Genomic DNA, 18,373 nt, shown 5'->3' with positions numbered 1-18,373 from the left:
GTGCCCTGGGCAGGCAGCACTGTGCTTTGGGCAGGCAGCACTGTGCCCTGGGCGGGCAGCACCATGTCCTGGGCAGGCAGAACTGTGCCCTGGGCAGGCAGCACTGTGCTTAGGGCAGGCAGAACTGTGCCCTGGGCAGGCAGCACTGTGCTTAGGGCAGGCAGCACTGTGCTTTGGGCAGGCAGCACTGTGCCCTGGGCAGGCAGTGCTGTGCTTTGGGCAGGCAGCACTGTGCCCTGGGCAGGCAGCACTGTGCCCTGGGCAGGCAGCACTGTGCTTTGGGCAGGCAGCACTGTGCCCTGGGCAGGCAGCACTGTGCCCTGGGCAGGCAGCGCTGTGCTTTGGGCAGGCAGCACTGTGCCCTGGGCAGGCAGCACTGTGCTTAGGGCAGGCAGCACTGTGCTTTAGGCAGGCAGTACTGTGTCCTGGGCAGGCAGCACTGTGCTTAGGGCAGGCAGCACTGTGCCCTGGGCAGGCAGCACTGTGCTTTAGGCAGGCAGCGCTGTGCTTTGGGCAGGCAGCGCTGTGCTTTGGGCAGGCAGCACTGTGCTTTGGGCAGGCAGCACTGTGCCCTGGGCAGGCAGCACTGTGCTTTGGGCAGGCAGCACTGTGTCCTGGGCAGGCAGCACTGTGCCCTGGGCAGGCAGCACTGTGCTTTGGGCAGGCAGCACTGTGCTTTGGGCAGGCAGCACTGTGCTTTGGGCAGGCAGCACTGTGTCCTGGGCAGGCAGCACTGTGCTTTGGGCAGGCAGCACTGTGCTTAGGGCAGGCAGCTGCCATGGGTGTTGCACACAGACACAGGATGCCAGGTCCAAGCATGTGGCTGGTGCATTAGGCTGGGGCATTGCTGTTAGGGTACCTGATCCTGCATTTGCTGAAGCATACTAGATCTAGACCTTAAGGGAGGCTGTGAATAGGTGATGCCTTTTCTCATGTACATATGTACTGCTTCACCACAGGCCTTTCTTAAATGACTCAAAAATTAATAAGCTTATTTCCCAGACTCATGTTTGTAAATGACAGCTGTTCTCCTCCTCTTGAATAATCTTGCTAAAATGGTTGACTGATAATGAAGTGCAGGCTTGGGACTATTTCATATGAAGCACATGCAAATAAAGAAAGAAGGAAGAAGTTTGAAACTTCCCTTGCTGATGAGGGTTTCCTTGATCACTATCGCACAGCACTGATCTTCCACTTGAAGGAGGAAAGCCCTTCTCAGAGACAGAGGGCAACACACCCACCTCTTCCTAGTCATGCAGCAAACCCCCTTCTGTCACGTCGTTTTGCTCAGGCACAGACCATCTCTGTGACGCTTACAGCTACAAAACCAAGGGCCCACCAATTGCAGGGGGGAAGGGACTGATATTCTGCATTTCAGTTCAAAGCTTGGTGAGTCATCAACAGGTTTTTAGCAAGCAGCAGGAATCCATAAAAATGCATCCAGCTGACTTCATGGTTACTTTACAAATTTGTTTTATTGAAGCTCAGATATTATAGAAGCATGGAGAACTCCTACGTGCTCTGCTTTTTTTTATACTTTCATGTCTAAGCAACTTCCCTCTGAAGGAATGCATCATGGTTCAGCACACTTCACAAATCCACAATGACAACTGTAATTTGCTCTCGAGTCATTGAGCTTTAGGAATATGCTTTAACTAATTGGGTGTCAATTGCTTTTCTTCCCCGAGAGAAATCTGTTTGTAAACCCTTCACTCCTCAAGAGTGAGCATATGACTGCTCTCATGTACTAACCTTTGATTTAGCTTTAATTTAATACATCACTCAGGTTACAAGATTTTATATAGGGAAGTCACTCAAAGTAATTTTAAAGCATTTTAAAAGCTCATTTAGGTCTATATAACCCTGTCTGTGCATCCTCATATTTGGATTTAATTGCTTGCTGATTTAAATGAGATTGAAACAAGACACACCAGGGTAAATACAAAGTTTTAGGTGTCAGTTTTAAAAATCACATTTAAAATTTAAATTAGAATAAGTCTAGATGTGCACTTCATAGGAAAAACTCATTTCTGCTTCTTTACAATAGAATTTTGTTGCTAAAAGCATTGCAATTAGAACTACAATATGAATATGAAATACACAGTTAATAAATAGTTTATAGAAATGGGTCAAATACTTTAAGTGTAGCCTTACCACATGGACAGAAAACCATACCTTTTATTATGTTCAAATTAAATCCTAATTGCTATAAACTGTTTACCATGCTGAACTTCTGTATTATACACAGCAATGATTATCCTAAGCATACCATGCTTAGGATAGCTTTCAGATTAAAGTATTCCTCAAGAACCACTAAAGAAGCAGTATAGACAAATTCCTTCCCTCTGAACCTCTGAAAACACCAGTCTAAAATTTGTAACCTTTCCCCAAAATACTATCTCCACTGGAAGGCTAGGCTCCACGGACAAGCTTAGGAAGAAAATGAACATGAAACCACTTAAAGCAAGCTTTTAAACATAGACTAAGGAAACAAAGAAAGAAAAGAAGGTTTCTAAAGCATCTCACACACTATTCTCTGTAACCTCATCATAACAAATAAAAGGAAGCTTGCTAGGAACTTCAGCTGGACGGCCATATTCCTTTCTCTTAGCATGAGTGGGAAAAAATTGCCCAGTTACAACTCTCTTGGGTTATCTGACGGGTCCCTTTGGCAGGGCTCAGCTGTCTCTGTTGCCAACAATCAGTAAATGCAGAGTGAGCCATAAACTTGAAGCTGAACCACTCAGCATCATTGTCTTTGGGGGACCTGTAAGTGGTTACATGCATTTGTCCCCCTAGGAATAGGGAAGTGGAGGTAACCAGCTAGCAAAGTTATCTCTGAAAAACACAGCTGTAAAGGGAAAGAGAAAGAAGTATCTGTTCTGTTTTCTACAGAAACTGTGGGGTTTTTTAAAATATATTTTCTTAGTACGACTCCACCTCTTGGAATTCAAGGCTCAGCTACACCAGACAGGAGAACTCACCACCCACCCCTCATTCATTGTGCAGACACATGTCATTTGCACTTCAATCTGAATGGAAAACTGGGGCCAAGAACCACTCTGGAGCAGCCAAAGAGAAGGTGAAATGGTTATGGTAACCCATATTTCGTCTTTAATTGCTGATCTTGCAGCTGTCCCTCAAAGGATTATTTTAAAAGCATTTAATTCAAAATATTCATATTTAACACATTTAAAGTAATTCTGCAAATACCAGGAGCTCTCCAGGGAACAAATAATGTGGACGCCTCATAAAGATGATCTAATAAGGAGAAGCTGAACGATGCTTTGTGTGCAGAGGAATTCTTCAGCATGACTGCTAACACTTTGTTACTGTAAACTTGGAAGGAATATTATTTGATTAATTTTAACTTGCTATTTTCTGTTCCATATTTTCCCTCTTTCCCTTCCTCTCAAGGACCTGCCAGAAAAAATAAGCAGCTGAAATAAATTATCAAGAATTTTAACTATTTTAATAATAATTTTATTGCAAAGCCAATGTGCTATGAATAAATTTTATTGCTCCCCTAAAATATTCATGGATAGCTCAAAGAACAAAGCTCCATCGGCCCACCTGGCAGTCTTCTTAAGAGTACCAATAAAGAAAAAAAGTAGGGTCATGCAAATGCTCAACCAGAAAGCATTTTTCAAAAATGCAATTTGGTAGATAGGATCAGGAGGAGAGATACTTTACTGAATGCCAAGTTAATTTGAAAAAGTGCCATCAGTGGTGACACAAGACTTCAACAAGAACTGTGTTGCCTAAGGAGAAAGTAGCCCCTTCCCATGGTACTCATCAGTCAGACAGACACATACAGACCCTTGGAGGGTGCCTAGTCTTATCTTACAGAGTCTTATCTAGCCTGGCAAAGCTGCATCTGACCCACAGCTCTATGTTGCTTACCAAAGTCCTACATGAGATTCCTTCTCCTTGCAGAGGAAATCATAGGGCAGATAGTAAATCCATCAGTGCAAACCTTGTTTGAAGGATAATAAAAATGCTGCTTTTACCAAGAGCCCTTCAAATTGAACTCAACCTGAATGTTCAACTCTTACAAATGGGACTGATAAGTCTCCAACCTCAAGTACTGCAATAGCAGTGATGCTATTTTTTTCCAAATCCCCTCAAGGATTTCTTCTCTACTTCTTTCTGCCCTTTTGTCATTTCAGTCTCTGAATCAGAAATACATCTGCTGTCATGATAAATACCTTGATTTCTTTTTCAGCCCTCTGCACCTTGAGATCTTTGTTGGCTCTGTCAGAAGACACCTGGGGGAACTCACACTTTCTATAATATGACTATAACACCACACTGCAGTGCTCAGTGCAATTATGATGTTAAACAGAACATTTGATAATGTGTCCTGTATGGAATTTCTAGCAGTCCTGTAATAATTCTTCTGGAAAACATCAGCCCTTGTGAGGACTTGGCAATACTTCATGGACACAGGGAAATTTGAACAAGCATGCAAATGATGATTTAACCCTTTTCTTATAATTCCTTTAAGTGTAGAAAATAATCCAAACCTATTTCAGTATTTTTCTTATTTTGCTTGAAATGGAGGAATCTTTTTTTAGGTCTATACTTCTTTTGTCACCAGGAAAATATTGTTTATGTCTTCCAGGTAGTTTAATGTTTGAGCATAAATATTTTCTGCAATAACAGGCTACCTCATTATGAGGGCTTTTTGATAGTCTAGCTTGAAAAAGCCTGTTCCAATGTCTGTCAGCTGTTCAGTGGCCTGGTTTTTGAAGAGTCTGGTGAGCCATCTCCCAGCAGAGGGACTTTGTGCCACCAGTACTCCCCACTGCCTTTCATTCTCACGATCATGCCCTGTGTTTGTAGAAAGCGGATTTGCAGTTTTGATAAAACCTGTGCAAATCCGCAGCCATGCTGTTCAGAATAAAAGTCAGTACAATAGTTAGTTGGGAGTGATCTTCAATCATCACTTAGTCCAACTTGTTACCAGGTGTAACTTGATCCCTACTGCATGATTTATCCTGATAAAATTATTTGATCTAAACAGGATTTCTTGCTTGTAGGTCCGACCAGAATGTAGCCTGTTTGCAATGGGTAATTCGAGCACTTTACATACTTTAGCCACTCTTCCTTAAATCCTATCTAGATGTAATAATGTTGAGCTAAAGATCTTAAAGTCTCCTGCAACCCAACTTTTCCATCTTGTACCAGACTGCTGGGTAAGTATTCCCAAACTGGTAAGTAATTTTCCTAATGCTTTGATAACCTCAAGGCTGTTATCCTTGTTGGAAGGATAATAATGCTATAAATAGGTTATCTCTTGTGCTTTTACACCTGTGGTTAGTACCTATCCTGTTGCTATGGTTTACCTGAAAGCAGTGGTTATCTGCTCCAAGTAGGGAGACAACAACATTTGTACATTGCTTTTGGTACCTAATGTTCAAATAATGTGAGCATGTTTGGTAGCAAATTCATTTATTCTCTTTGTAATACCAATGTGGCAAATACCTGATGTGGCATTTGCATTCCTGTATGCCACTGTTTTATCCTTGCTTCTTAAGCACAGAAATACTGGGAAAAAACCCAAAGAAAAACATTGACAAAAATCTCCAACTGGCCCAAGTATATATATGACTTCACATTCAGGCCATTTTCCAGTGTCCTGTTTTCTTCATCACAGCCAGAAATCTCTGCTTGCTTTGTTTGTATCTTTTGCCCCTTACTTAAAAATCTGTTCACAGAAATGCAGATATATTTTTCATTGTAGTTTCATGCTTTCTGTGTGCTAAAGGGTAAATTATCTCCATGTCTGTTCCACTTATAATCACATTTAGACATGAACTTGCTTATTAGCAGTGTACATGGCTGCAGCTTTTACACAGCTACTGTGGATGCTCTTGGCATTCACATTTAGCTCTTAAATTTTTCATCCTGTTTATTAATCTAGAATGAACTTTTTAATCTTTAATATTTTATGAGTAGCAATTAGTCTTTTTGCACAGTTAGGAAGGTGATACCTTATTTCTTCATTTTAAAAACTTTCCTTTCAGTAAAAAAATACCATTTTTAGTTTGAAAATTCTCTGAGACAGCTCCTAGCATTTTAGATCTCTATGGTCTGCTGGTGTCAAATCAAAGCCCATCTTTTATCTGGTTTGCAGTGGGGTTTTTCCTATATTTTTCCCCCTGGTTTTTCAAAATTTGCCTTGTAATTAAAGATATGGAGGTGTAAAAGAGAACCATTTTCCAACCTGTTTTTAGCTCACCCATCTTGCATCTGGGATTGGATTTTCCAGACCAATTCATGTTCTTTTTCACTCCTTTTGTTTGCTCTGCAGCTTTCCTGGTTTGCAGTGTCATGTCCAGCCAACTCACTTCTGGTCCCTTGCACACTATCCAAGAACAAGAGGAGCGCACACCCATGGAGCATCACCAAAGTTCTGCATGTCTTCTTTATCCATTTCTCTGCTTTTCCATTTGTCTGCCACCAAGCACAACCTCATCTATATAAAGTTTCCTTTCCCAAAAGAATTCCTGAACATGACTCTGTAAATAAGAGATATTGTCTACTATGGTATCCATCTGTGGTAAGCAGTTTCTAGCTCATGAGCCACACCACTGAGATAAAACTGATTGCCCTTTATCCCTTCACTAATGCAGAAAATCAAAGAGAGAAACAATGAACCACCAAGGAGGTTACTGGTGGATCAAAAGAGGGGCCGAAAATTCAAGAAGAGTTGGATAGCAACAGAGGAGGGGAGCCTAACAGAGATGCACAGAAACTTTGGCATGAAGTCTATGCTTCAGAGGGGGATTCTGGAAAAACACAACTGTGCCAGATCACAAGCAGAGAGACAACTGGGAAGGGAAAAAGAGGATGGTGTCAGAGTATGTCCCTGTGATGCTGAGAGATGCCAGCTGCAGCACAAGGGGAAGCCAGCAGCAGATGGAGGTGTTCAAACGGACACGATGGGCAGCAAATGGCAAAGCCACCTAAGCTCCCTTCTGTTGGCTCCTGTAGGCACTGACTTCCATTTGGGGGTTTGCCTTTGATGCAAGTGCACTTCTTCACAAGTAGGAATGGGCCCTTGTGCTTCCACAAAGCAAGATCTGATAACAGCACACAGATGTGGATAAGATTTTCACAAATGTACAGGCCATGTTGTTGCTTTGCCTTTATTGCATCCATCTTTCCTTCACAAGTAACTCTTCCCTCTCCTCCTCCTGGTTCCAGCTGCAGTAAGTTCTGGCTCTTGAAGAAGTAATTTTTTACCAAAATTATCTGCCTCACACTGAAAGCCAAATTATTCTGCCAACTCTTGCATATTATGCACACAAAAATAAAAGGCATAGCCCATGAAGTGCTGTAGACACCAGCCAGCTTCTTGGAGGTCAAAATGTCATTTCACGGACTATAAAGGTAACCACAGGAGCTAAATTAAACCTCTGAATGGGGAACTCAAGCCACTAGGATCTTTCTTTTCCCATCAACTTCCCTCTTTTTTCAAACCCAAGGGAGCCTGTTTCTTGTTTCTTCAGACAAGCCACCCACTCACAGGATACTCAGCCAGAGAATTTCCACTCTGCATTCTTGGCAGCCTAGTGTTCACCACAGTGGCTGACCTGACCCACTGGCTCACCTTGTCACAGCATCCATAACACAAGTCATTTCCTGGGTTTCTGCAACAGCAGAGAGATGAGCTGAGTCCTGCTTTTCTGGGGCTGCTTTGTCCAAACTATGTAAGTTGGTCCAATGCTTCCCAGCACTCCAGGTGCCCAGGCAGAGCATTTACCTGGCAGTGTGCATTGTGTGTTAGCTGCTGTGGATGGGACACTTCAGCAAAGGGCTGGTGTGTTAAACAACTTATTCATTGGACTGAAAGCAGCATCTTTTTATCATGAGGCAGACACCACATGATTTTCTGAAAAGACCACAGATCTTTTCTGATAAGTTTGATAGAGAAATGGAAGCATGCATGACTGGAAAGTCTGCACTATCATACATCCAGTGTTTACTGGCAAATCTCAAGCAGAATCATGAATACTGGGTGGTGGGACATGAATTTAAATGCATGATGAGATGACAGAGAGTTAAGACTGGTAATATCCACGTGAATAAGAGCCAACTTCACTAAAACTCTCAGCTATCCAGGAGTCCCCGTGTGGACCGACACACAAACAATATGTACTGCAGGACTTCAGAATAAAATAAGAACCTCTGGAAGCAATTCCAGACTTCTGTGGATGTGTGGTTTATCACCATCAATCATAGTGGCAACAAGCATGTAATTTTCCCCACAAAAAAACCCCACCCAAAGCCCCCAGCTACAGTGTAAAATGAATGTATTGAGAAAACAACTCAGGGAGAAAGATCAAGGAGTGAGCTGAAACCCCCCCTGGAAGCTCGAGGCACTGATCTGGTGAGAGCTCCCAGTGCAATTGCTTCAAACATCAGAAACCAAAGCAGAGGATGGATGCAGGTAAGAGGAAACAGGCGAGTTTGGGAGTAGATTAAGGTGGAAGAGTGCATCCTGTTAAATGTAACTATGTTGTTTGTTTCACATTCAAACTTCCAGTATGGTGAATAGTGATGTTCATGCTTGTTTTCAGGTCAGGCTCTAATTTGTCCTCCTTTCTTCATTCTTTTGGTTATTCAGCTCATTTAGGTAAACAGACATCCTGGTTTTCAAGAAGTCATTTTTTCCAAGCCAGTTCCTAAACTGCCTTCAGCACCTCGAAGCGTGTTACACTTTGCAGAGTTCTACCTCTAATTTCACCATCTTAGATTTATTTGAGCTTTCTGAAAACATACAGTCATTTTAGCCTAAACTTCACAAAATTGTTCCAACAAAGAAATGCTGGAGATGCCAAAACCAGCTGCAAGCTCTTGTCCTGGTGCCTTGAGTCTAAAGAAGAGGTGTTCTGAGAAAAAAAATCAGTACTTGTATGGGATCAGCAAATCTGAGCCTTACACCTTGGAAAAGCATAACTCCTTCCTTTGAGACTGCTTCTCACTGCCATAGTAACAAGCAAATCAGATAAAGTTAACAACAAATGAAAAAGCAGGACTGGCCTTTAGCCATGTTGCTGTTCCACCTGCTCAGAGACCAGCCAAGCTGTCAGTGCTCCAGATGTACTGCATAGCTGGATACGAAAATTTAGCATAAGTTTATTTCTATGTCACTAAACAGGAGAATGGTTATTGCCTGAGCCTGCTTATAGTGAAATAACAGAAATGTCAGCAGAGGATGACTGGGTTATCAGAATTTAATTTCACTGAGGCTGTACTTGAACTGAACTCAGGCTGGATAGAGAAATTGTGATGGGTAGGGAGACATAAAGCTTTCTTCTCCTGTTTTGCAGCGAATATAGGTATTTACTGTACAGCACAGACACTCACAGACCAAGGCATTTTTGTTCAGAAATAATTTTAAATTGAAACCATGGCTTCCCTTTTAACTGGATTTTTGACCCATTTCATGAAGGTCTTGCGCATTTGTCAGTTCTGAAATGCTCTGTGCTGGCAGACAGGAAAGAAGCATGAGTCTGAGCCCCAAGTTGTTCTGACTATTGATTCTCATCAATTCACCTTTAGAAATAAATCACACTGTTCAGACTGGGTATCAACAAGAGTAAAACATAGTACTATTTATAGAATCACTGAATGGTTTGGATGGAAGGTACCTTCAATGCTCACCTAGTCTCCTACACCCCTGCCATGAATAGGATACCTTTCCCTAGACCAGGTTGCTCAAATCCTGATCCAACCTGGCTTAACAGTTCCAGTAAATGGGGGAGGTACAGCTTTTCTGGGCAACTTCTTATAGTGACTCACCACTCTCATCATATGAAAAATTCTTTCTTATACCCAATCTACTTGGTAAGTGTTTTTGGTGGTAGATACTAATCACATGCACAAGGCTGAGACAGTGGGGTGTATGGTGATACCTCTGTGTACACAGACACATCAGGATGAACATCTCCAGTGTCTCCTTGTGCACTTCTGCCACACACTGCATTACGAACAGTCACTGTTAAAGATGAAGCTATTCTGCTTCAAGTGGCCAGAACTCACAGTAAAAACAGTAGTAGTTACCAGCAGAAGGGTAGCCATTCCATGAGCCAAAGAAACAGGGAAATACATAAGAGAAAATCTATTTTAGGAGGGCACTTGGAAAGAAGATATATTTTCTTTCCTTTGTATATACTGAGTAGGAGAGGTTTTACACAAAGCACGGATTTTGCATGTCTGCTGAAAGAAGTCACCAAAGAACTGTCTGAAAAAAGCACTGGAACAAGATTGCAGCTTTTAAGCCAACATTAACTGATGCAACTGTCTGCTCTGATTGTTCTCATGCCAAAGCATTTCTGTCACACTTATAGAGGTGCGCATCAGTGTGGCACCCTACACTGACTTCAGTCCTACTACAGTCCAAGTTGGCTTCATTTTCTTATGGAATTATGAGAAGTGAAACTAGAAACTAATATCACCAGTTTTAAGGTGTGAATTGTATTACTTGTCAATGCTTTCCATATTGTAAATAGGGTCCACATGGAAAGATTTTTTGCAGTAAATAAAATGGTCCTTATCAGCAGTTGGCTTAGGCATCTGATTTTTCAGTAACCTCAATGCAGGCAGAGACTGACACACAGAGAGTCTTGGACTTGCAGGAAAACATCCAACTAGCTGATGCTCGTGCACAGCTACTTCTCCTAGCACCTCATTGATAGGCAATTAAAAATCTCTCCCTGAAGTGGCCAAAAGCAGTGACTCTTTAGGTTCCTCTCAGGTGGCCTGAGCAGGCAATCACACCAAAACAAGTCCAAAGACAGGCTTCAAAGCCTACATGGTTCAGGTATCATTTCAACCCAGTCCATAACAACTTCATGTACTTTCCATGAAAATAATGGGAAAATGTTTATACACAGAAGAATAGGAGAACTGGTGCAGAACATATCCAATAGATTAATGTCAAAATCTCATGTAGGTCTTACTGTCATAGTCTCTGTCTTAGAGCCACAAACATGCATGGGATATTATATCACTGTTCCCTGGTTAAGATCATAACCTACATTTCCACAAAGGAACAGATGACATATTCAAGCAAAAACATTCTTTTGCAGCAGTTTTTTTTTTTTTTGATAGAAGAGGTATTTGCTTGGAAATTTTAGAAAACCCACTTCTAGCCTGTTTCGTGAAAACATGAATATCTTCTTTTCAGTTAAATGTCATTCTTGACTTATTCCACTGCTTACTGCTGGCTCCTTTCCTTTATTTCTCACAAGACATCAAGAATTAATGAGACAGAAGTTTAAGTAAGGGAGAAGATAAAAGCCTAACACAAGTTATGTTTTATAGTTTTATAGTTCATAGGTGTAATTTTAAGCATCAGTATGGGGACTGGTATTATTTAAACCTCTCAACTATCACACGATCTTACAAAATTTGAAGACCTCATAAATACAGATAAAGCTACTTGCTGAAAAACCACAGGCTACACCAGCTATAAGCTAGGGCCACGTTTAGAGCAAAGCAATTAACACAGAAATGAAATTCTCTTTCACAGTCACACAGAAAACAAAGCACGTAAGTAATATTAACACACATCACGCTATCTGTGGCTCTGCATGTCATACTTTTGAATGAAAGAAATTATTAAAGAAATTAACGTACCTTCATTACTTATTCTTCAGCTGCTCTGCATCCATTCTTCTAATTAAGAAAATTGCCTAGACTAAATATCGTGATTAAAATAGTGCACCATGTGTCTAGAGAATACCTAATTCTTTTGCAGTGCTGACTTTTTTATTTAATAGTGATACTTAAGAGATATTATGTCACTTGTGAATAAGGTTATTCCAGTTGCTTTTTTACCACATCTTTTTAACTTGGATGGCAAACAACATCATCTTATTTTGAGACTCTCAGTCTATTGATCAGAATTGATTTTTGGTACACCTTTTGTATATAGAAATACCGGAATTGTTTTCTAATATTTTTCAATGATGGTGCTATTGATGAAACAGTAAGACAAACACAACCAATTCTGTGCTAAATTTTATGTCATACACAAAGTATAAAACAGGTCTCTGAAAAAACTGTAATTACCTGGTATGTAAACAAAACTTCACTTGGTGATTTACCAAATTTTCCATTGATGTTCACTTCAATTTGACCTTGTTGTAGTTCATTCATTGGTCCAACTTGACACACAATCCTAAAAAGAAAGAATGTAAGCTTATCTGGTAGAAGTGACAGCTGCAATACCAGTGCAATGTATGTGAGCTACCCCACACACTGCCAGCAAGAGCACCAACTTTGCTTTATCCCATACTATGTAATCCAGCACTGCCTCAGATTCCCAGAAAAACCAACCAAGAATAGTCTGCTTGTCTTTCTAAAGGTTTTGGTAAAACCCTGAGCCCTGTACCCAGCACTGTACACAGCTACTTTAGTAGAACTGCCTTCTCCAGAAGACTCAAATTCAGTCAGCTGAACTTCTACAACCCAACACAATATTTACAGTGATGTTGAAAAACCCCAAACCCCAAACCCCAAACACACAAAGGATTCCCCCACCTCCTTGATGCAAACATCCGACCACCAGCTATCTTAAAATTTTGTGTTTGTGTTTTTACTGCTGATAATTTTTTGTTGTGCATATTGCTACCTTTCAGCTTCAAACTACTGCCTTTTCACACCTACTATCAAAATCCCTTCAGAATTATTGTTCTCTGAAAAGAAATTCACAGATAATACATAAAAAAATCAGAGGTCAAGGAAATGCTGCCTTAGAACTAACACTGCTGCTGAGTGACAGCTAGCATGTTTAAATTTTTATTTCAGACAGGTAAACCACAGAATGGAAGCATGAAAAGGCAATAAGGATTCGACACACTTGAAAACTGGGACAAATGGTTAATGGAGAGCTGATAATACAGTTAGATAAGGAGGTATATAGTGCCCGCAGCCTGCTCAGACAGTTTCATATAGGCCACACCCTGAGGATCCCTGCTCATTTCTGTCACTCTTTCCCTCCAGGATTATTACTATTCTTCCTTAAGCAGTGCATGACTGCTTAAAGAAACCCAAAGCAGCAAAAAAACCCTCAACGACTCCAAATTCCTGGGTATAATGTACTTAAATTGGGACTTATAATAAAAGGATTGTCAAGGCCCTCTGCAGATCACTCCAGACTTTTTTTCCTGGGTACTGGCAAATGGACAAAATTCTCTGAATTCTTGCATGTCCTGGCATGTGTATGGCTGCCTGAGCCTGTTCCTCATCATCTCTCTACTGTATTCTTGGAAGTTGTATCTTCATGTCAGGCAGAAACAGGAAACGGTGCCTTTGGAGGAATTTTTACCATATGTCAAGCTAGGGAAAGCAGTCGGGGGCCAGGGCCGGGGGGTGTGGGGGAAACATTGGAGCGAGGATTTTAATTGGAAAAGTTCCCTCCCCTCCACAGCGCTGGCATTGCCTCCCTTCCCCCACATTACTAATGGAAAACTACAAAGAATGACTTCTCCAAGGCCAACAATTAAATCACCGCAGAGCCAGAAAGCACCCTTAAGTGTCTTAAATCTTGCTGTGCATGGGAGCCACTGTCTCCTAAAAAGACCAGTTTTTAACTGCAGAAGGACAGGGGAGCAAGACAAGGCACCTTTTATTATTTTTAAATTTGATCTTATATGAAAAGGGTAATAATAAAACAAAAGAACAGAGGAAGACAAATACAGAAAATTAAAGATACCTATTTGAAGATTTTTGACAACTTCTTTTTTTAAGGCTTCCTAGTTGGGAATGTCCTTCAAAACCCACTAATTTGTTGATAAATTACATGATGTAAGTTGCATTTGTTCTCACCCATTACTGCACTGCCAGAACTTAGGAAACCAGTAATGTTGCTATGATACAAGGCACCAGTGATCTCCAGTTCTGGCTCCCTTCCATGTATTTAAAAATATCAAAAAGCTTTAGAAAAAGCCAAGAGGATGGGGAAATTCTTGTAAGGCTACATTGCGATTCAGTGCAGCTTTTGCAAACAGTGAAAATAGGGAATGGGGAAAGATGACTGATTGGAAGTACATGTAAATGCAGGAGTGATGGCAATAAAATTGGGAAGCAGTAAGAAATAAACAGCTATTCTTTACCTTCTTCAGTTCCTTCAGGCCTGGGAAGCTTCTAAATGCCTGATCTACACATTGACTAAAGTTAAATATTTTTCAAAAGCTAAAAAAAATCACTTAGATATCTTCAAAGTCACTTTCAAAACATGCCACAGAAATAGCAAAAAGTTGTTGTGTTACACTTTAAATTGTAGGAAGGGAAAGACAGCCAAGGTTTCAATTGCAGATTTCAAAAGTAAATGAAAGAAAAATCACACTGCCTCAAATATATAATTACTCTTAATATTACTACTGAGCCTTCCTGCTATGCTTTTCATCAGCTAATATCGAAAGGGTATTTCCCTCTTGAAATTAGAAAATTGATATAATCTGTAGTAAACAACTAGATACCTACCTAGAAGAATTTAGGTATTCTGCTTTAAATTTTGGCACTGCTTAAGAAGGTGACAAGTAATCTGCAAAACATCTACCAACCTGCTTAGGCAATTCAACATCCATGGACTTGTTGGCTTTGAGATGAAACTTAGTCATCTACAGCTAAACCTAAGCTCTGGGCTCCCTCCCTGTCCCCAGGCAAGAAACTGTGGCTGGACTAAACAGACTTAAGCTTCCTCTTGTTTTGCCTACTTTCCCATAAATCTTGTATGCTTGGCTTCACCATGGTTCAGATTTAGCAAAGTTTTAATAACTAGATGCACATATAGAATGCCTTAAACTTAAAAACAATAGATTTGATATATGTGCAGTAATAGTTTATGAAAGCTTTTCAATCAAGTAAGGAAAAAAACTTCCATCACAAGCAGGATGGTAGTACACCATTGCAAATTTGTTGCTGTATTACAGTCTATAGCAATTTTAAATAGAGTCAGACATGTTACTATGAAGTATTGCAGGTATATCATAGAAATAGTTCTTTCTTCAAATAGTAACCTTTAGTAACCGCATAAAGATCATTTCTTCTTGAAAATGCACAGAGGTTCATTTTTTTTTGTTCTAAAATCTTGTGAAAAGCATCCATCAATTACCTTGTGGAAACAGAGTAGAACTCCTCTTTAAAAAGACATTCCTTGTCTGCCACTGTTATACTTTTTACATCTTCTGCCTTTATTCCCAAATTAGATCCCATTATGGTCAAAAGAATTCCCCCACTTCGTGGTCCAGTTTTTGGCTCAATCTGTGTTTGCATAAGGGACAGAAGAAAAAAATCAAAATTAAATACTGCAGTGACTGTGTTGCTCTTCTATATTATTTAAAGCTACTTTGACTTACCAACATTTGAAATGCAGATGTTTCTTGTAGGACAAACAAAAAAACATGCTATGCAACGTTTTAATGTTAATTAATCATCTGTTAGCTCAGAACTGGTATTCAACAGCTGAAGATTTAATGTCTCCTCTGGCAGACTGTTAGGTACAAAACTCTTGCCTGGTATTATTTGGTTAAGTTTGCTTCCTCCATAGAAGTACTGTGATTTTGAAAAGCTAATGGATTTCACTCCTCTCACAATCCTTCCACAGAGCTTTTCCAGCATTTTGTTGTTGTGATTTTATCCTTTAGGTTCACAGCAGTGCTCCTAACATACAGTGCTGCCCCACATAGTATCTTCAAAAGTTCCTCCAGTCCCTTGATTTTCTTTACTGCATCTCATCATGGTAGGGTGCTGCAGCATGGGCTGATGTTAATCGAGTAATTTGCAAGTAAAAGGAGGACAGAGAAGATTGTGCAGTTGCAGTGGACTGCTCAGACTGAAATATGGCCCTAACAGGCACCTCAATTCAGAATATTTGTTGGGAGGCTAACCTGCTTTCCTACATAATGCTTGGAGAATTTCCATCAAGACCTTTTCAGGTCTTCAGCTTTGGAGGGCTGAAAGTTTGCCATCAAGAAGAGTGAGGTTGCATTTCAATGCCTGCTCCATCACAGTCAGTCTCTCAGGTCTAAGCAAGCCTGAGCACAGCAACGTGGCTGCCTCTGCTGGCTGCCTAGCCCACTGGCTGTCCATTTGCACTCAACCCATAAACAAACTAGCTGAAAAATTACTCAACTGTTTGGCTAGCTGTTTTCAAATAATATGTTTATATCTAAGGCTAATTTAAGATCTGAGGACCTAATATATTTTACTATCTTTTTTTTTTTTTAAATCCACAATAATGAAGAATGTAAACAGTAAGAAATAGTATTCCAGGTGAAAACACTTTTTTTTCTTAATTTTCCTTTTCCTTTTTTCTCAAATCATGTTTACCTGGGCACAGATATTACACAAGTATTCTTCTCCACACATTCTGTCGAGCTCCTAGGGTATTTACTTTCCTTGGCAGACTCCAGCTGTTTAACAGCCATAGATTTACCCTCATGGCCAACTTTCCCCAGTGTACTGCAGGTCTGCCAGTAGGCACACTGTACCTCTAACTGCTCAGTCTCCAGGAATGCAGTGCCTCTACCAGTTTGAGCCACAGGATTCAGACACAGCTCCTACTGGGTGAAACATCCCTGTTACAACTCTCAACCTCTGTCACACAGTTACCACATTTTGTGATGATTTGGGATGTGTTCTCATCAAACAGTGTGTCTGAGTTTCAAAGTAGCGACACCGCTGCTGTAGCAATGTAGATTTGCCCAGTGGAAGCATGTACCACTCTTTTCTCAAAAATGATGCCCATAAAAGCAGCATTTGGCTTGTTTCTGAGAAGGACGTGGATTAACCGCTTTCTTTGCCTGCTGATCCCCCAACATGGACAACAGTCTTCCCTGAGTGAGTGTCCCAACTGCAGAGTAAGTCAGGTGCACATTTGGCCTCTCTGACTTCTTACATTCAGTTCCTACAGCCTTGGGTTTGATGCTAGTGTGGACTGAAAAATGTCACTGACACCTGGAAGACATTCTGTGATGCAGGAACAGTCTGGTCCCTTATTAAATGCTATTTAAAAGTCTAGCTTGAAGCCTGTAAATGAACCTGTTCCACACTTGTAGTTCCAGGGAACAGTGAACTTATCTTACAGACTCATTACAGGTAGAAAGGACTTCATGAGAAAAAAAAATTCATGTAAGAATGCATCAGTGCAATCAAATGCTATGTTTAAAGCATGCACTGCTACCCTGGCTTCCGATACAGCGAGCACAAGGCTTGAAAAACAAGGAGGCTCAAAGACTCCATTCAGTCTCTTATTTTGAATCTTTACAAATCTCTCACACACATCACTACTAACATTATTTCCTTTCAGCTATTTCAGAAGCTTACTTAACACCCCAGGAAAAAAAACAACCTGCCTTTCAGTATGAACTTGCTTGGTTGCTTTCTCCTGAAAAATATTACAGTGGTAGGGAGAGGAAAAAAGCAATCTTACGCGAGTGATTTCTGGAGGAGGACACGTGTCGGTGGGGGCAGTGTGACAGAGTTTTTCATAAACACACTTGCTGGGCTTGCCATCCTCTTCACACCACACACACTTGTATTCAGGCCGGGCAGCAAGGCACAAGCTGCAGTCACTTCGTCCATAGGAGCAGTTGTACAGAGTCACTGAAAGATGAACAGTAAACATATTTAGACATTTCTCTCTGTTTCCAGGATATTCAGTGTCCTTTAGGAAGGAAAACCAACCCTCTGTATAAAGTTCAGTGGAGTTGCGTGAGTAATATGTACAGTCTGTACTTAACCCTGAATGATGCTGAGAGAAAATTTTATTTTTCCTCTATGGAAAAACCTGACATTTATCCATGTGCAGAGTATGACTACTCTGCAAATATATTTTTGTCACTCAGGCACTCTCAAAACATTCAAGTACAAAGTCCTTTGACTAACCTCAATAACACATACAACTGCTTAAAGATTAAATAAAAAATCAGGTCCTTCTGGAGCATCCCGAGTCAGATATGGGAGGTATAGACTCTGCATGGGTGTCAGTAGGGGTGGACATCAGCTGGCATGGGACCTCTGCCAGTTGTAGAATTAAAGGAAGAGAGCTGCCTTTGTAGGCTGTTTCCATGACATTTGGGACTTTCCATAATCATCACTCATGCCTGAACCAAATAGAAAGTTAACACTTAATAAAATGTTAACCTTTGTTTTTAGTTAATTCCTCTGTGTTTCTTCATTCTTTTCAGTTTTCTTGCTTTTATTTTCCCTTTTGTCTAGAACTGTTATCCTGATGTACACCTTCTTCCTTCTGTAGTGGGGCTTAGTTCCGGCTTTTCTGAGCCAAGAAATCAAGTCTGATAATCATACCTCTCTTACTGATGAAAGAGAGACCAACATATCCAGACACTAA

The 18,373-nt window shown here is 40.7% G+C and overlaps 1 protein-coding gene across 5 annotated transcripts in view; it reads right to left on the bottom strand.

Annotated features, from left to right (window-relative positions):
- Window positions 1–18,373, bottom strand: part of PLXNB2 (plexin B2) — a 253,194-nt gene that overhangs the window by 34,475 nt on the left and 200,346 nt on the right. For all 5 annotated transcript variants that reach the window (XM_033057708.1, XM_033057711.1, XM_033057709.1 and 2 more), the window contains 3 exons: window positions 17,453–17,625; window positions 15,134–15,282; window positions 12,088–12,196 (listed from right to left, as the gene is read on the bottom strand). In XM_033057708.1, coding sequence (XP_032913599.1) covers window positions 12,088–12,196; window positions 15,134–15,282; window positions 17,453–17,625 — 431 coding nt within the window. The remainder of the gene's footprint in view (window positions 1–12,087; window positions 12,197–15,133; window positions 15,283–17,452; window positions 17,626–18,373) is intronic.

The sequence above is a fragment of the Catharus ustulatus genome, chromosome 4, assembly GCF_009819885.2.
Source record: "Catharus ustulatus isolate bCatUst1 chromosome 4, bCatUst1.pri.v2, whole genome shotgun sequence".
NCBI lineage: Eukaryota > Metazoa > Chordata > Aves > Passeriformes > Turdidae > Catharus > Catharus ustulatus.
Note: the sequence above shows the minus strand (reverse complement) of the source record. Positions and strands in the feature narration are given on the sequence as shown.